Source organism: Neolamprologus brichardi, chromosome 11, assembly GCF_056152115.1.
Source record: "Neolamprologus brichardi isolate AB-2024 chromosome 11, ASM5615211v1, whole genome shotgun sequence".
In the NCBI taxonomy this organism is placed as follows: Eukaryota; Metazoa; Chordata; class Actinopteri; order Cichliformes; family Cichlidae; genus Neolamprologus; species Neolamprologus brichardi.
The window spans coordinates 22,134,286-22,154,469 of record NC_142114.1 but is presented as its reverse complement, the minus strand read 5'-3'; the positions used below and the strand labels follow the sequence as shown (position 1 = coordinate 22,154,469).

Here is a 20,184-nt window from a genome sequence, read left to right as displayed (position 1 = left end):
TTTGTAAAATGGCACCATATCAGCACCATTTGAGGCCTGTGTGTAAGTAGTTCTTGCAGATTGGTTTTGCAAAGCAATCCCATGGTGCACAAGCCAAAAAGCTTTTTTCCCCCTCTTGGCACAGGAATCTGCATTGGGTTCACATCATGAAAACATAAATCACTTCCTCTGACTTTGGGAAAGTTTTACATAAAAAAACCCCTCTGCAGAATCCACTCAGATTGTGCTTTGTGGTGTTCTTTCAGTAGGTCCACAGACGTCTCCAAGAAGTGTCAGCGTGCAGTCGTTTTTGCTTTTAAAAGCAAAGCTTTTTTTAAAGCTGTGACTAGATTTAGGGAGACGGATGTCATTGTCAAATCAAAATATTTTTAGATTTTCCTCTTAAGATTTCAGACCACTGTGAGTTGGAGCATGAAAACAAACGCTGACTCAGAGAAGACACAAAAAGTGTCAGGAGGAGGCTGCAGACAGGGCGGAGCGCTCCGACAGCGTAGACATAGCATCAGGCCACACAGAGGCTTCCTTGTCTATAAACACAACCTGTTGCTGCTCTCTCAAGAGTATGCTATGCAGGGAATGCCAAAAGGATTAGCGCCTAGCCATTTGAGATAATGGGGAAAAATGAGACGTGATGTGGCGGAGGAAAGCAACAAAGAGTCAAGGACGAGACAGCATCACATTTCTTTCATTCTCCTGTGTTTATGCCGCAATCGGTGGTTACTCTGTCCAAAATTAGCCAAGAAAAAAACCATAACAAGGTGGCAAGAAATGACATACTCGAAGATAGTTTCATTTTTGTGTTTATTTGCTGTGTACATCATACACAAACTTCTTTGGAATAAAAGCCGAACCTCTCGTGTGTGAAATTAAAAAAAGGAGAATCAGAAGTTACGTCGCCACTTTGCAAAACATGCAAACAAATTTTTCTTTTTTTCTTAACAGGGAGATCTGAAAAAAAATCCAGGTGGAAAGATTCTCAGGAGTGTGCCATGCTCATGATAAATACAGAAAATAATTGACATTGCAAGTAAATGCGTTATTTTATCACGTGTACAAAAATAACATGCCCTTGAGTTCAGTAATACTCTCAGTCTAACCTCCACATACCTCAGCAGTTCACATTACAGTGGCGCAGTCCAGGGCAAGCAATGGAAATGACCTTTCATTAAGATAAAGCGGGAATAACTGAAGAATGGATGAGGTGAAGGTGAGGTAGGATCTGCGGTTATCAGGGAGAGCAGCCCCCTTTTGCATGTTTTGTGATGGGAATGGTTGACCGAGTTAACATCTGTAAGCTGCCTGATGGTGGAAATGACATCCTAAAGCATCTGGCAGGAAAGGCCTGTCAGCTTGAGTTCTTTTACTCTTATAATATATTACTTTTTTATATATATTCAGTCTTGAAATTTCAGTGAAACACAAATATTCGCCTGCTGAAGTCCAGTTCACAGTCACAGGACAGACAGGGTGTTTATCCCTGTTTTCATTCCTGAAACTCTTAAGCTTACCCAGCAGTGACCACTGAATAGGTGTGGAAATCTGTGAGTGGGTCACATTAAATATCCTGAACACTGATCCTAACTAAGGGTTGAAAAATGAATTTCAAATAATGAAAACTAGCTAAGCATGGCTCCTTTTTTTTCAGGACAAAGAAGCTTCTTTGAATCCAGCTCAGTGATTAACATTATATGAGATGAAATATCTGTAAGGAGTCAAAACTATATTTCTATGTGTCATTTCCTCACTCTGTCCAGTTCAGTGCATTAACAACCCCATGGGGGTGCCTCACATGTTTGTTCCAACGCCTGCGTTTAAGGAGTAAAAAAGGAAAAAAGCGACACACAAACTAAACTGGGACAGATTCGAATGAGGTACTCATGGTTCACTTCACACTCACACAGCATTTTTCCTGTTTGGAAAAAAACATAGCTTAGTGGTTTTCCATTTTAAATTAGTCATTAGGGAGAGCGGTGATGTCAAGGAGGCTAAGCTGTGTTGACTGTGTCAAACAAACACACTTATGTGCCTTGTGAGGATTCACAGGGGGCTCATTTCAAATCAGTTCTTATCTGGTTATGCAAATAAATGAAAAGAAGCTACAAATGGAGAGGACAGTAATCCAGCGCCCACTCCACACGCACACTCATACACATTTATGATAATGGGGGAAAAAAATGCGACGGAAAATAGCTCCATTTGCCGTAAAGGTCACAAAATACTTCCACAGGCTTTATAAATACAACAAATCAGATTGACAGGATATAAGTAGTAGCAGTTATTCTCTAATTTAAAGAAGCTGTGCCTTTGGAGTGAAGAGAGCAAAGGTAGATGCGTGTCATGAAATGCTAATCCTGTGAATGTTGACCACTGAAACAAATCCAGGGTCTTTGACTCTCGTTTGAAATGTAAAAATTCAAATCATATTTTGAAGCCAGATTCGATTAACGAAACTGTTTGAGCCTCAAAAGTTTCCTCAAAACAAATGTTGCACTCTGTTGCAGCCCACAGAGGATAACGTACTTTAAATTTATGTGAAATACACAACACCTACACAGCTCTCAATGGCACAAGAATCCTCGACCATCTATCAAACCGTTGATTCTTTGGGTCCTTCGCGGGCGGCGTTTTTACACCCGTAAAGCCATTTGATGACGCGAGCATTTCTCTCAATTATCGACACGCCAGTGGGAAGCTGCTCAGCCAGCTCCTCCTCAAACAGTCCATCTCCTGAGTGGCGGGAGAACTCACTGGGCTCCGAGCCTCCACAGCCGTCCCCGCCCACGCTGCGAAGCGCCAACGAGAGAGTGTCTATAGAGCTGGCCCCTGAGAGGAAATTCTGGCGACCCAGACGCTCTACCATATCTACGTCCAGGCCACAGAAGTCAAAGAAATGCTCCTGCTCTGATAACGCTACTGAGCAGCGCAGATGTAAGTCTGACTTGGAGCGCCGCAACTCTCCAAACTGTCTTCTGGGTGCCGGTGGTGACGCTCGTTTCCACGGGTCATTCTCATCGTCATGTTTGTTTGAGTGGTTTCCATTGGTAACTCCATCGCCGGTGCCATTTGTAAAGCCATTCTTAGTCTGTTCGAGCGTGCTGCTTAACCCGGAGCTGGGGGCAGACTCTGGGCTGCGCTCGTGGTCAGTTTTGCTGGACCTCCTGCTCCCCGGTCCCCCGTCCGGCGCATCTTTCTCGTTGGTCCAAGACATGCGAGAGTCGCCATCCCGGGATGACGCTTTCTCTTCACCGATGACCATTTTCTGGATTCTGCTCTCACCTCCACTACTCTTCTCCCTCATGGATCCCTGGAAGAGGCGGCGGACGAAACTGTAGCCCTTTATCTCCATGTTGTTGTTTTCTCCCAGCGCTGTACTGCTCGGGCTCTTGCACTCTTTTTTCTGCCGGTAGATGACGAGGGAGTCCGGCCTCAGCATGCGTTTGCCTGTACTCCTTCGGAGAATGGGAGCGCTGTGTGGCGCTACCAAGGTGTTAAGTCCAGGTGTGCGCGGGCTGGGGGGAGCATTGTTCACATTGCTCCTGTTATGTGCCTCAACATCGACAGAAGTCCGTCTGTTCTCCTTTCTCGAGTCGTCGTTTTCATTTTCGTCTCTTGCAGCGAAGGAGCCGCAGACCGGAGGGAATGGAGTGTTGGACGGACGCCGTGGGGGAAGATGAGGCGTCAGGCTTCCAGGGATGGTGATTGCTCGCCGGGGTGGCGGCGGTGGGGTGGCGCAGGGTACAAGTACAGGCTCTTGCTTGGTGTTGATCACCTGCTGGCTTTTAACATACTTGGCTTTGTCTGCCTCGAGTCTCTCCACGGCGCTGACTGAGCGGCCGTGACCGCCGCCATCAATCTGCCTACGCAAGTAGTCTGGACCCTTGTTGAGAAGCCTCAGAGGTGAAGGAGATCCAATTGGCGTTAGGGGCTTCATGTTAATTCACCGAGCTGGAAAAGACATCAAAACCACAGCCTCCAAACTGACTCACAGCTCCCGACGTCCCACAGTGAGCTGTTGTAAGCTCTGTGAAATTTCAAGCCTAGTGGGAGCGTTTAGAAAAGTTTCTAACTATAGAGGACTCTGGCAGCTCCCATTCCTGTACTCACAGCTCTTAAATGTTTTTTGAACAATAATAGACCAAGTAGCAATTCAGGAAACCACAAAATCCAAGATTGTTGTAACTTTTTCTATAGATAGCCAACTGACTCTTTGTTGGGCAGTGTAAGAACCCAGGCAAATTGATATCTCTATCCAGTATTTATAAAGGCATCTGGATAGGCAGGGAACAGGGAAGTCCTTTTTTGTCAGCCTGAAGCTCTCCCAAATGAGATGCTCCCTGCCCACAGTGCAGCAGAAATAGCAGGCAGGGTGTAGTTTGAAAGGGTTACTTCTTCCTCCCCCACTTTTTCTTCTCTCTTTTTCTCCACCAACAACACCCTTCACTGTTGATCTTTTCAGTGGCGACTGCCGGGAGAAATGAGATATACCAGCCTCAAATATTTGCTTTGCACAGGGCGTTTAAGGGACGCCAGGTCAAGACTTTTGTTTGACGCCCGTCGTGGTTGAGCTGGCTTGAGGGTGGCCGGCACCGATGCACTTGATTTGTTGATGGACAGATGGCGGAGAAGCAGTTCGCATTCTTCACCTGTGCGGACCCCTGGAAGAGGCAGAGAGAGAGAGAGAGTGGTTTTAGTTCTCAGTGCTGCTTTCAAAGGCAGTGGTGCCTTAAGCCGATCATAGATTGTGATTATTTAAAGCTGGAGGGGGGGGGAGCGACAATATCCCGTCATTGATGAATGAATGGAAACATGGATACAGCGCTGTTTGCTGTCCAGACAGGATGATGACATGTCCGCCTCCACCTGTTTTCTGAACAGGAAGGCAGAGAGACTCATTATGATCTCCTATTAGAACAATTGTTTCAGCTGTGTTTATGACTGCAAACTCAACATCCTTTATTATTGATCACCGAAAACACAGGACAAAAAAACTAGTCTCGGTACTAATTCCTCTTTTTGTCACAGCTATTAAACTCAAATAACATGATGTGTAACTGGAGAGGCAAAAAAACCCCGTTTCCGACAGCTTGCTGTAGCTTACTTCTTTAAATTAATGCAAAATAAAGCTGGTGAACACCTTTGAAGGGATCTTTTATAGCCACAGTAATGCTGCTTGTTATTTAAATTAAAAGCCACTACAAAAGTTCAGTAAAGCCAGTAAAACTAATGAGGCATGGCACCGTGACAGATGTTGCTTTTTTTTTTTTTTTTTAATTACCATGCTCTGCTTTATATTACATTTTCCTGCTATATGAGGATTTGGTGGAGCAAGCGGGGAGGAGGGTGCACGTGCCTATAACAGCCTCAGCCTGACGAGTATTTATAGCTTTACGCCATCCCGGCACAGTTATCATATGTCTATGTATGTGTATATATGTGCGTGTTAGTGCATGCGGCCATGGGTATTTGTTTCCTGTAAGGATTTCTTTGTGTGTGTGTGCCAGCACAAGGCAGCGAGCGGCTGCCCTGTAAATGAAAGAGGGGTGCATGCAGAGTTTGGGTGCCGTGAAAGCCTTTCTGTCTGAAAAGCAGCGAGTGTCTGCCAAGTACAAGCTGGAAAGCCAAAGAAGCCATCTTTAAAACCTGGAGCTGGTATTTATACTCTGAGGCCACAGGTGGAGCGTGTTTTCAATTCAACTTCCCTCAAAATGTATTAAAAGTCCATCTGGGGAGACAAATGCTCCTTGTGGTGTGTTGGACAGCAGGAGGGTGTTATACCGTTGCGCTTACTGTTCTCTCAGGTCCCTCAAGTGTCATCAAATGCTATTTTGGCTTTTCCTTCACAAAAGCTAAAACAATGAATGACCAGGAAAGAGGATCCATGTCTCCAGTCAGGATGAACCACATGACACCGGCAATAGCAAAAACACCACAACATACACTCCTTTCTTATATTTTTGACTAATACTAATCAGATAACAGAGTGACACGAAACAAAGAAAACAATAACACACATAATTTATCCAACTATTTATAAAACTGGAGCAGTTTCTTGAAATAGTCATACATGCACACTCACAGGTTATTATTACTTATTTTCTTGAAACTGAAATCTTCTGAAATCATATCACTTTAAACAATTTTTTACTCTATGTGTGTCTATTTTATTTAACCTCTTAATGTTATAATTAAATTATAACTATAAATTATATAAATTAAATTATAACATTCATAAGTTAAATTTTTTTTTTCATATTTTTGTTTTACAAAATAAGCAACTTAGCTTACATTAAATAAACATCATTATAGCTGATTACATCACTTTCCAATTCCTGTGTTTCAATCAATTTTTTTATATGTTTCTTTCTTTTTACTCTTGTGCCTCTAACTGCTAATATCAAATTGTTGATATTTAAGAAGGTGAGCTAGAATTTCACCAAACCTTCTACCCTCATTTAGTCTCCATATGCCTGAGGGACCCTGTCAAATGGCGCTATAAATTACCTGACGATGGGGGAAATGGCATACCGGCTAGTTTTTCCAGATGTCGGGTATGTGGGAGCTCGGGAAAGTCAACTATTGTTTTGGTAGGTTTTGAGAAAAATCACAACAGGTGTGGAAGCTAAAAAAACCAAGAAAAATTGGTGGAAAATGCAGGTTATGGTCTGTGGTTAGAGTTATGGGGTATTTATTAGGCATCTTTCTTCTTCTTTCTTCTGATCCCCATCTGAGTTCAAAATGAAAAATTGAGAGAGTAATGCTACCACAGCAATAAAGAAGATTATCGCCATAGGAGCCTAAACTAAGTTATTAATGCTAACAGTGACTTTCTAGTGATGAGGTGGAGTTAAATATAGAAAGAAATATGAAGAAAACAAGGACAATATATGAATACAAGAACTGGTAAATGTCAGCTAATCCTTGAAAACCGCAGTAATATACAGTATCTGTATTTGTTCTACTTCCAACGCTTTTTGTGTTCTCTTGTGATGCCAGTGTGCGTTCAATGAATGTGACATTAGGAGCCTGAAGAAAACAAGCCACTTTCATAGGTTACGTCTTGCTCAAAGTGCTATCTGGGACATCACATGACTAAGTGAGTCACAGTGGTTGCTGTTGTTTGTTTGGAACATAATATATGTATGAAAAACTGCACTAAGAAGACACAGTCATTGGTGTAAGTGTTGGGATTTATGGTCATCTTTAGCTCCATTTCTTCAATCTTGGACTTAGGGTAGCTTTGCATGATTTCACAGTTCAAGATAATCCTTATTTGTTTCATACTGGGTCTTAGTGCAGTCCCTCTAAACTCATCTCCCTCTCTTCAAGCCAAATTTCTACTCATTGGCTGCCCCTCACAATCAGAAGGTTTAGCAGGCTTCTGTTCACGGCTAATGATGACGATCATACTAACCACTCACAATGACATCACACAGACCCAAGAGTGAAAAAAATGCGTGAGGTCAAAGCCTGAGCTTTTGTCTCACAGGGATCACTTACTGATGTGACTGTGCTTGATATCCACATTAAACCATTATGACTGTAATCATATGAATAGTAGCATCAGAGGTCATTTTTTTAAGGCATTTATCTGAACATAATATAATAAAACACTAAAACAGAAATCGGGAAAACCAGAGAGAAGGAACACACATGTGCACATAACCACAGGGGACACCAGTGACTCAACTGGGATTTGCTGGAGAACAATAGCTGCCATTAGTTCTTTTGACTATAATGAGCCAAATTAGTACCCAGCACCTTCTCCTGTGATCTTGAAGCTTGTGCAAAGCGTGAGATAGCCTTGGGATTTTCTCTCGTGTTTCACGACTTCTTTTGTCTCTCATTGCAGGTTGTCATTAACCTCTAAACCCGTCCCTTCTGTTCTCGTCTCTACAGTGAACATCACCCCACCTTCTCCTTCCTATTGCTACCCAAGCTCATTTGCCTGCACTCTCCTGCGTTACTTCCCACTCTTCAGCTCCTCTGCACATGCTACAGGGCTTCTCTGCCCTTTCATTTCACTCCCTACTCCATCACTCTCCTCTTGTAAACATATATTTTCCTTCTCTCTTTCTATCTCTTTCCATCTCCTGCTCCATTTACTGTTACTTACAGTGTGATCTTCAAAAGCTTTTTCCCATCTTAACCTGACATATATTTGTTCTATTTATCAGAACTGACTATGTGTATGTATAGCAAAGTGGGCTCCAAACATACAGGCTTTGCAATGCATGTTAAGCATCACAACATGAAAAACAAAAAAAGAATAAGAAGAAACTTAAAGACGGGGTGAAAAGCCAACAATCGTAAAAGTGAGCTGAGACACAACAGGAGTTTGATGGTTTAGATTGTACATATAAAAACTGACTGAACTAGTTTTGCTAGAATGAAACCCAGAAAAGGAAGTTCAAACTCTTGGGAAATTTCTGTCAGGCTGCAAACGTATCCAAATGTCAAAAATTACAAACACTGCTCACCAGATTCCGACATGTAGGGACAAATGTTTCTGGCACTGTGAACAAATGATGAATTACAAATAATTACAACAGCCTACAGCTATTTTATCCAACTACAAGGTTGTAACAAACTAGAAGAGTCTGCAGAAACATCAAACGTGTGATGCAAAAGTAATACCTGGGACGTGCAGCAGAAAGCAGAGCTCCAAAAACCAAACATCAGTGAATTCTCACATCGCCAACTCTCCATGTCTGTGCAATTTCCATCGATGTGTTCTTTAATAAAACTCCTCTGTCTGTCTATCTGCCTCTCCTCTCTCGGCCTTTCATCTCTCCCGCATTTCCCCTCTGTGAAGCGGATGGACCATCCTGCAGGGGAGGCTTACCCAGGCGCCCCCATGCAGCTAAAGAGGAACCAGATGTTTTGTGTCATGCTACATCAAAATGCTTGGACAGAGACCTGTCATGGGAAGGCACAGTGGAGTTCGTTTGTCTTTTTAATCAGCAGCACTGTTTGTGCCACATGCATTTGATCCAGTGAGAGAACAAAGCGGGTCACATTTAGGCCTCGTTATCAGTTATATTGTCAGGTGGTTCTTCTTCTGAAAGTCCTGCCCCAGAAGCTAAACACACAAAAAGACCCAGGAAGTGTTTGTTTGCTTCAAGCGAGCCTCTAGAAGGATAGCTTCATCGAGGCATGCTTGGAAATCCAGAGAAAACCCAGCTGGTCCTGGATCAGAAGGTTAAAGGAAGTTTCTCTGTGAATTATGTATTTAGTGAAGTAAACAGATGATAAGATGTTAATAAATTCAAAAAGACCACCTTTGAAGCTCTCGGGAGGCTATTCTGCACCTGTCAAATTAATCTTTGGACAGATGAGGGGCATCTGCTGCTGACAAAGAGCCAACTGGCCATCTCCAGCATCGTCCCTCTCTTTCACTGTCTTGCATTTCTCCCTTTCTTTATATGAACATCTGGCACAACTATTAAGGATGACAGTGACTAACAATCCTCCCTAATGGACTGAAATGTCTCAGTGTTCAAACGTTAACCAACGCTCATTCAAAGAAGACTTTATGTCATGATGGAGCATCTGCACACATAAGTGTCTCTACAGTGTGGATAAAAGTGTCTGCCACTAATGAGCCACGATTCATGACCGCAGGCTTCGGTCATTAACCAACACTGCAAACACAGGACTCAAGAAGTCTGTCGTGGACCAGGACAAAGCAAAGGAGGCGTTGACTTCTCCCCTCCAAACAAAAGAGACAAACTGGGCTGTCTTCGCATCATTAACGGGCTCCAACAATGGTCTCCTATAGGTAAGTCAGACTTGGTCGGCCTCATTAGTCAGGAAGGGAAAAGAACAACATGATGACAATAAAATGTAAGAGATTAAGACACATGATAGATAGGCTACTGCCCCCCTCAAAAACAAAGCCAACTGTAAATCTTATCATGCCTGTGAGGCCTTTAGTGCTATTAGCCACGTGATCTACGGTTCGAGGCTACGCAAGGGATTTCTCCACATTCATGAGGAGCAGCAGCAGGCCACCTGGGATGGCTTAAGAAACCCCCAACCTGAATAGACCTCTTTGCAAACTGTAAACTGGACAAGATGCGCTCTAAACTCACTGCTCTGGCTCTTTTGTCATTCAATGCTAATCATCGTGGGCGCAACTGAACATTGGAGAGCCACGCCAAAAACATGTACTCAGGCTAATGGTGGGTGTGGGTACAAGTACATGAGAACTGGATACAAAAAAGCCAAGAATGAAAAAACAAAACCCCCCAAAACGAAACAGGGAAGACTTTAAAAAGATTTGACCTTATCTGATAATCAGGTATTAGGAGCATTAGCATAGTTATGAGCTAAAATTCAGCTAATAAAGGAAGATTGCACATATACGTACATACCTAAATGATTTCAACTTGCTATTTTACATCATCGCAGCTGGCCAACAGCACAGCTAATAATTAACTTATGACTTCATTACACTTAAAGTCAAGCCTTTATTTGCTGATTTTACATCATCTTGTATTAGAAAATTAAGCACACAATCAAAGCACAGAGGTCTACCCAAGGCAGCAAACGACTCACAATAAAACAGAGCCTTTTGAACATAAGTGCTAATTATCAATCGATTAACTCTGCGCTCTGCAGCATAATCAATAAAATGAATTAGCCTATTTGTAAATGTTGACACAGTTCTACTTTATAGCATTGGAAAAACATTTTAGCAGTGGAAAGCAAAGGTATTATATTGCATATAGGAGTCGGGCAAAGTGTAACAAGCATTATTTGTTTATACTACACTGGCTAATCAGTCAAAATATGATCATAAGTAGCTTAATTAATAGAAGAGACTGTAATTGTAAGTTGAGGTAATCAGTAAGAGAGCTATCGCCCTGACATTACAGTAATTTAATTAACATTGTGCAATCTCCCCCTCCTATTACAGTCATTATACTGGAAGCCAAGCCTTTATCACGGCTGTAACACCCAAGCAGTGCTTACGCCGATAAGGCCAGCTCCAGGATAAAGTGTGCATATTTATTTGTTTTTTTTATCAACAGGCAGGGCAAGTTCCTTTTCTTTTGAGCACCGGGCTCAGGAAGGCTTCTGCTACTTGTGATTACCGAATAGCTCTGAACCATAAAGTTTTATGAATCACTATTTGCTTTTCCAGCTATAACATTACAACAAAGCAAAGAGAAACGCACGCAAGCTTTGCCTGTCAAAGTCTCTGAAAATAAAAGGCATCTTAAAATCTGCTCTTCATTGAGATAGAACGAGGACGCTATTTTATCATCCGAATGCCAATTTTAAAACTTAGAAAGTTTATAAGTGTAAAGATTTAAAGTTAGAGGCCTGTGATCCTTCCACCAGGTGCCAAGTGCGTGGAAATCTAATAATCCACGCTATAGAGAGACACCTGAGCCTGCCAGTAATGCAGGAATGTTAAGCTGCCTTATGATACCTCACTGTGAGAAATGTACAGAAAATATATGATCAAAGAGAAATACCCAGACAATGCATGCAGGGATCCACATAGACACTGGATTAAAATGATTCGTTTTGCAATACATAGCGGTACAGTAAAGTAATCATTGTGTAAATGGGCACTCTGTTTTATTTATGGGGAAATTACCAGTTATTTGGAGAGCAGTTGCTAACAGCACAGTTATATAGTCCATTTTGCCTTTGTTATTAACAAAGAATTGATTTTTAACTGCCCCTGTTTTCAGAGCATTGATCTATTTATGCACATGAAAAACGTGTCCTACAAAGGCAGGTCACCCGGCAGTCAGACTGATAAAGGCCTTTGTTCTGACATCTCAAATGTGAATATAGGGCACAGGAAGGAAGCAGCAGCAATGTGGTAAGCAGAGACCATGAAATGTCCGTGAAATCCAGCGACAGGCAAAATAATTGTGGAAATTGTGCAGGTACTGAGTTAAGCCTTGATTATACTCTGTTGCGGACACTGACAGCTGGAGGCCCGACGGCCGATTAGCTATTCCTGTTTAACTTCCACTTGAAGTTGACCGCCTGGGGAGCATGCGAAGTTGGTGCACTGTGATGTAAATTCTCCACAGAGAAGTTGGTAGGCACGTGGACAAAACCCCGACCCTCGCGCTAATGCCGAGTTCCAGATTAGGTTGAAGTCGGAATTTCCGAGTTCCCAGTCAGAATTTAAATCTGAAAAGCCCCCTCAACTCGGAGTTACTACTCAAAAGGTCGGACCAGTCCCACCAACTCCGAGTTAATAACCCGAGACGGCTGCAGTGAACATAAACAGTAATAAAACTGTAAAACTTTTAATCTGTTTTGTATTTGTGATTTGCTAAATAAACCGTATGCAGAGCACTGACCCAAAGGTGAAGCAGCTGTGTTTTTAACTGCAAATAAGTATTACCTTGTACTGCTAGTGATACATGAACTTCCCAAGAACCAAAACACACCCTTTTTTTTCTCAGTTTTCCAACTTTACTACTGGAATACACTATGTTGGAAATCAGGAGTGACAATACTCCCAAATACTGACATTGACACTTTTTTGCAAAAATATTTCTGGTTGTATTGGAGTCTCTGGGAAAACAGACCTTGGATCTCTTGTTCTGTAGCCTCAATAAACACTTTCCTGATTACTTTATGGGCTTAATCACTTGTTACCATCAGTCAACATCAGTCTAAGCAGAGATTCCCAGACCTCCCTTTCTCCAGCCCTGTCCTCCTCCTTTTGTGGTTTGATCCCAAGGCACTCCCAAGCCAATCTCTCCACAGTGTCCTGGTCTGCCCTGAAGCTTCTTAACATTTGCACATGCCTAAAAGGATCTCACCTAGGAGATGCCAGAACCACCTCAACTTGCTTCTTTCATTATGGAGTGGTAGGTGGCTCTACTCGGAGCCCATCCAGAATGACCAAGCTCCTTACCCTACCTCTGAAGCCTTGATTATACTCTGTTGCAGACACAGTCAGCTGGGGAAACCATGACCTAGTCGTCATTTCTCTTATACTTCTTTGAAATCCTCTTGAAGTCTATAAATTCTCCATATAAGAATCCACAAACATCACAAAAGACAGGAGGGCACGTCGGCGGACATCGCACAGCCTTCACGTTCACTGTCTGGTGACAAAATTTACGTCACTCCAACCCAAGGTGACCGAAGTGAATCCTAGTGCATGCAGAATGTATAATAAAGGCCTAAGGGACAGCCTTCGGAGGAAGCAAATTTCCCCCTCTTGTATCCACCATCTCATTTTTTGGGTCATGACCCACAGTTTGTGGCCAAAGATCCACCGGTAAAAGCTTCGCTTTGCCTTCCACTCTCTTCTCTTCTCTCTTCAACTCAATAATCCACGATGATGTTCATGTCATAAACTGTGGCTGTTCTAAGAGTCTGAAGGGACTCTTAAACAACCTGTTGTCAGCCAATAAATGTGCTTTGACATGGATTCTTGCCACGTCCACTTTCAAAACACCAAAATATTGACAGTGAAGACTCTCACCTCGAGGGTTGGGTTGCATCAGCATGGTTACATCCATCTTTTATACTGTCTATGATCCAAACATAACCTGTTTTTGTGGGGGACACGTGTACATTCAAGGGGGAAAGAAACCGTGTAGCGTAGTGTGTGCAAGAGCTACGTTTATAGAGTTAGTACGCACATATCCCAGCGCTGGACGGCATTGTTTAGTAAACTATAACCACCACTGCTGCTCCCTCCACATGCCAGTCTGGATTATGTGACCAGCAATACAAACCACTGTGACCTAGTGTGTGTGTGCGAGTGTGTGTGCGGCACATCCCTGGACTGGGAATGCACTGTGCAACTCAGGGTAACACAGCCCCCCACCCCGAATAAAAGCCTGCCCGGAGGCTGTTTATACAGTACAGTAGAGAGGCATAAATCTGGACATGTCCCTCAATCTCCCAGAGTCTTAAATTATGAAGCAGTGTTCTCACACTGTGAACCCTCATTAAGCTCTCAGCTGGTGTGAATGCTCTGAGAGACAGCTTTGTCTGGCCAACTGCCAGATGTTTTATTTCACAAAGTCGGCACATTTTTCCCTCTGCCAGGCATACGTCGGCTTCACCAAAGCGACAAAAGAGGCTTTAGCAGCAACTAAAAAGTCAAAAGCGGTGTTACATCAAACAGTGGTTTACCTGCCTTTTTGCTGACTGAAACAGTGCAGAAATATACACTCCACAACGACTGACTAAAAGAGTTTACTGACAGCTAGATGAGTAAGAGCGCACAAGAATTGATTAAAGCCGTGTGAGAGCGCAGGGGCCACATATGAGCGAACAGCAACTCAATCCAGAACTCCAAGTTAAAGTAAAAGGAAAGACAGCCAGAGTAGCATCTGCGTAACCACACCCTCTTTTCACACACAGGGTTGCTAAAAGGACACTCACGAAACCCTTGCAGAAGTATTCTAAACACATGTTGCTGATGTTAGCGGTAAAAGGTTAGCACTAACTTGTGAGTACTTGTGACAGGAGTGTTTGGGGTCGGTTAAGGCTTAAAGCGTCTCCAGCTGTGCCTTGTCCCCAAACACTGGGTCATCTGTAACTATGGTGTCCCCGAGCCCATCTACTTCCTCCTCCTGCATCCCCACACACTCTCCACCACTTTAAATGTGTCAGCATTGATTTGCAATCAACGCAGCGGGGCGCAAAAGTTTGCAACTCCAGCTGAAATAAAACGCTCCGCATGCCACTTCTTATAATGTAAACTTTCTCAAACACTTCTGGTGATTGGATACTTGAAGGCTGCTCATCCAATTCAGCTTTAAGCCAGGAAAATCCCTGGTTTAAAATCCCCCATATTCAGTGTTTAACAGTGATCATTAATTATTTAGGGGTGAGCAGTCAAAAAGCGAATGCAGCAAGACGGCTGTATCAGGAATGTGTGGGTGCAGTTTGATTTAATCTGACTGACACAGCTCGAAACGTAAGCAAAATACCCCCTAAATCTAGAAATACTGCAAATGCTAAATCCTGACTGCCACAAAAACTTTTAAAAAGAGATCTTTTTATAGCTTTGTGATGTCTACTGAAACCCAGTGAGAAACTAGGCCATTAAAAGAAACGGCACGTGCTAAAAACATGCACGTCCAATCCCAAGAAACCACGAAAAGGACAGATAAGTTTGAAATATTCAGTGTGAGATGCCACAAAATCCAACACTCATCTATTTCAAACTCACTAAAATGAGGTAACTCCTCCTTAAAAACTGCAAGAATCACCCACAGCGTCCCACACAAAGACCTTACACTAAGCTCTTCTGTTTGTCCTCTCTGCCATCTATACTTAGTTGTTAACCTTTGCTGAACCTGCCAGCTGCCTTCTCTCATTACCGATCAACCGACCTGCTTCCCCACTAACAGCACCCCGAGTGCCACGGAAAGACAGCCTTCGATTTGTCCCTCTTCCCTCCTCTCCTCCCTCGCTTCTGTCAGAATCAGAAAACATCTGGAAGAGTCCGTGCAGTTGCATCGGCGGCCTCCTCCTCTGTCAGAGGGAATGTCCAGACTCGTGTCGTCTTCCTCGCGGTCGAGCGGACACAGCGTGGCACGGCTGAGTGTGATGGGATGTGGCAGAGCTACAGAGGCGCCCAGTCGGACTGTGAACAATTACAGGGATGTGAGAGCAGCGGGGAGAAGGGCCGCTCTCACAGCTGTCACCCACGCACACACAGGGGACCGTCAGGAGATGGAGATCTGTCAGATCATGTTTCATGATTTCGTTGCTCACAATGAATTATAAATTGAGTTTGGAAGCCCGTGGAGATGGAAGCGATGTAATGTTCTCAGGTCTCGGAGAGTGGCAAGACTGATTATAATAATCATTATGTCAAAAAATTAAGTGCAAAGACTCAAAAAAAGCCTGAAAAATACATCAAATTGATACTTCTGTGAATATGATTCCACACTAGTTTGCAAAAGAGAAGAAGCTCGCTACATAGATGGTAGGTTTCACTTCTCCTTTCAGCCAACTTCATGCCTGTTTGAAAAGGTTTGTTTTGTGTCTGGATGTAACTTAGAAGCTGAGTTAATCGACAAGCTCTTCCTCTCTTACACGCAGTTCCTCCTGAAAACTGTTCCCAGAGACTTTTGCCGCAACGGCCCAAACAAGGCGACAAGGAGCAATAAAAGCTAAATTATAAGCCCGACGGTTTGTGTGAGAGTGTTTGAAGTCTCACACAGTTGTAAACGTCAAATGTCTAAAACCAGCTGCTGTGAAACAACACACACACACACACAGTCACTTAACGCAGTGCCAGGGGGAAGATGATGTCATTAGCAGGGCACATTTTCCCCTCTAATTAGAAACTCAAGCTTCACGCCGTAACTCGGGGGTCTTTACATGCAACAAAACAGGGTTTAAAGAAAACAAATGTTTGACATGGCCTCTTAAAAGGCTGCGTTTTCAAGCCCGGCTCTGCAGGAAAGCAAAACCGAGCCTTGAATTTTGATAAGAAACACATGAGTGGCCCATTGTGAACTAAAACCATGAAAAATCCTGCGGCTTCCGCTTGTTCTCTGCATTCAGCTATAATGTGGTCAAAACTCAATCAGATTATGCACTTGTGCAGCCTCGACAAAAAAACACTCTGTTCATTAAAAACAAAACACGGAGAAAGTTGTAAAATAAAAGACTTAAAGATGAGGAATCTAGCTGTCCTGTGATATAGGCTCAACTTTTTCACCCATGCTGCAGAGAGATGCTGGATCTCAGCTCCTGTTTAAATGCTCATATTGTGAACATGCACATTACGTCAAACCAAACTCTCTCAAAAGTCAGAAAGTGAACATGAGTCTGCATGCTCCTCTACGCATTGCATCAATAACACCATCATCATAAACATCCCTGCTGGTGCTACGAGCCAAGCGGGAAGGCAAAGACCCAAATCACATTTTATTTAGTCATGTTAATGATGTCAGGGCTCCTGTCAACACCTCAGACGGAGACTGCAGTGAGCAGCTCAGCGCCCCTGGGCTCTCTTTCCGCTTTGTAACTGCAGGATGTATTCTTGTCTGCTCTGCTGGGATCAGCATCAAACACAGATGCAGCTGTATTACTGCTGGAAAATTAGCACACTGCCACATGAATCCAGGCACAAAACTGCGACTGTTTACGACCGCCTCTGCACTGTAATTTTGCAAGCAGGTATTCAGTCAGAGAGATGTTTGCGCCGCGCACTGAATCGTCTGTATGCGGTTTGAAAGATTGATGTCGTCAGTAAGCGTTTAAGACCTATGAATCACCGTAGCCGTTGGGCACGGTTCAGCGTGGTTCAGCACGGAATTCGGGGATTCAAACAAAAGTGTAAGGTAGTGAAAGGTAGGGAGGAGACGGAGCTCAATCTACCTATTGAATAGAAGGCCTGGAAAGTGATTCACCAAAGACTGTGTGGAAAATTTGTCTCATATTTAAATCTTCGCTAACATCCTTAAAGTAGTTAGAGAGGAGGGCTAGCACATCTGCTGAGGAAAACTCACAGTGTGCTCAGCAGCAGCATTATGGCCACGAAAAGCTCCGAGCGTGTTTGTGAGAAGGTACGAGCGAGAGCAACATTTGAGCTGCATCAAAAAGCACGAATCAAACCTCCAGCCACTTATCGCAGGCCTAACCGGCACATGCTCACCTATGAATCCGAATGTGTTTACAAGACATGTGTGGTCTGTTTAGTCTGACTGTTAAGTTGTTTATGCTCCTGACCCCACGCTGATCAAACCAACTCAGGATGCTTGAGCCCTTATGAAGAGAGGTGGAGCTGCAGGGGTGGAGGTGGGTCAAGGTGGAGGTGACCCTGAGGGCACGTGATTGTCTCCTTGGAAGAGACCGTTTTTTCACTTTAGAGTGGGTGGATTGCATAATGCCCCTCCCCAACTTTTTTTTCCTATTCTTTTGAAAGTTCTCAAGTAGCACCGTCTTAGTCTTTAAAATGAGCTCCTATAGTTTTAGTCGTGGTCTCAAATGATTGGCTGGTTACGAGAGAAAAAAAACCCCTTAACTTATTAGGGTTACAAAATTTGTCTTTGCTGATTAGATGCTTGGAAACCAGATCCTCATTTGGGCAATTTTCCTGATTTCATCCAGATGAAAATATTCAGTGCAGATCAAAGCTAAGCAAAGACCTGCTGCTCCAGGCCGGTGGTATTTGCAGTTATTATCAGCTGGACTTCAAGGTTGAGTTAAACCAGGGCGTCCACATATAGGGCTTACAGAGCACACGATCAATGGATGCACTTGCCAACTTAAAAAAAAATGTTTATGGTCTTATCAAACAGCTACCTAGAATCAGATGTCCATCACAGAAAAAGCCAAACAACACATCATAAAGTTTCCAGACATAATTCTTGACTTGAAGAAGTCCTGTAGTAAATATAAAAAGGAAAGCACACACCCTGTTTACTAAGGATTATTAATATTTAACCTATTTTAATCCAAGAATACCTCAGAAGTGCTATCTGGGAGGTGAGTCTCTGGATTCTTAGTTAAGGAATAATAAGGAACCCATAATAGATTCCGACTTATTTAAAGCCTGTTTATTCTTTGCCATCTGTTTAACCCGTAACTGCACGCTTACTAAAATAACTCACTGAGAGTACAAAATAATCACTTCGATGGTCGATTCCTGTCCGAGTCAGCCTGATCGGTAAACTTCCAAACGCAACATGTCATAAATCACCGTCAGCACAAAAATGTTATTAAAAACCGAGCAGTGGAAGCCGTAGTTCTGTCCGCACTCACCACATTCGCTCAGTTTATCCACTGTTGCTGTTGTTGTCTTTGAAATCCAGTGAAGGTGTGGAGCTCTGTGACGGACACACGGTCGGCGTGGCGCTGCGCTGTTCGCTCTGCGCGGTCTGCTGGCGCACTGACGGGAAGACGCACGGCAGCGGCAGTAAAACAGGGAGTCCCGACCTCCCCACAGCGGCGGGGGTGGGCAGGTATGACGAGGCGGTTCGAAAATGGATTTGGGGGAGCTGAGCGGAGCAGTGCTCTGTCAGGTTGTGGATTACAGTGAAGCTCATGGTGACAAATAGCGACATCGTGCAGTTATTTTAGTAAACTTTACTTACAAAACCCACATTAAAGAAGTGCAGAAACATGCAAAATAGTAATAAAATTATAGCTTTTAAGGTTTAGCTTGATGTGTTTTTCAAGAAGAGTGGAGGCTGGCATGTAAACAACCTTATAGCTATATGAATTATAAAACAGAGATGTAAAAAACGCCTTCATTGCTGAATATATATGCTTTAATTTGGAAGGCTAGTTAACAATTAGGCCACAGTTTATTTTCCATAAGGGAGAATATCACCGGTTTATTAATTTACCTGCAAACTGCTAATAAGTTGACTTACACTAACAAATATTGCAATGCAAGTGAAAAGAGACTATGCTAGCAGATTTGTGGATGCTTATATGCTAATAGGAGCCATGCTCGAAGTACACATTGTGACCTTCTGAAATTCGCAGTTATAATAGTTCATTACATGCAGACCGTGAAGAAAAAATCCTCTGATGTAAGACTCAGAAGTGTGACTCAGACAGTTATGTTATCTGTGCGGTAGGAATATGAAAGATTTTCAGGGGGAGGTGTTATCTGCTGAACCCCCACCCTGTCCTAAGATGATCTCATCAAACTGTTAAATCACTTCACTTTTATTACTAGTTCTTAAGACTGCCAGTAGTTGTTTTATTCAGGATGATTGTTTGTGCTACTCGTTAACTGTTATCAGTAATTCAGCATTTGATTGGATTTAGTCTTTAATCATTATTGTTTTCTTGTAGATGGATCTGACTAATTAACACATACATGCAATTACCATGTAATACATGTGACCTGTTGTCTTAAGTTTAGACATTTTCAGAAATATTTACTTTTCAGTGCATTCACATTGCTTTTTTTTTTTTTTACATCTTGTGTTCCACTTATTTATTTGTTGTTTTAGCTGTAGACAGTTTGTGATCAGTTGATACCAAATTAAAAAGCTGATCGATCTGTTGCTCGTTCCCTCTTATCATCCTCCCTCCTCCTGTGTTTTTGTTGCTTGTTCTGCAGCTCAACATGACTTGCTCAGAAAGGTCAAGCGAGGGGGAGAGAGAGCGAGAGATAAAGGAGTGATCTCCACATTTCACGCACACCTGTTTCTCATTCCCGAGCTCATCACTCTTGACGGAGCGGACAGGCCGGTGAGGAAGCGC

At 43.0% G+C, this 20,184-nt stretch overlaps 1 protein-coding gene across 1 annotated transcript; it reads right to left on the bottom strand.

The window, feature by feature from the left end:
- Positions 1 to 796: 796 nt before the first annotated feature.
- Positions 797 to 18,848, bottom strand: fam110d (family with sequence similarity 110 member D). The gene is made up of 2 exons (XM_087848345.1): positions 18,727 to 18,848; positions 797 to 4,655 (listed from the first exon to the last, which is right to left on the bottom strand). Exon 2 carries the CDS (start codon positions 3,929 to 3,931, stop codon positions 2,588 to 2,590), a length of 1,344 nt encoding a protein of 447 aa, XP_087704471.1. The 5' UTR covers positions 3,932 to 4,655; positions 18,727 to 18,848; the 3' UTR covers positions 797 to 2,587.
- Between the last annotated feature and the right edge of the window lie 1,336 nt (positions 18,849 to 20,184).

Excerpts from the sequence above, each read along its gene's own strand:
- fam110d (XM_087848345.1), bottom strand. The coding sequence starts at position 3,931 with ATGAAGCCCCTAACGCCAATTGGATCTCCTTCACCTCTGAGGCTTCTC.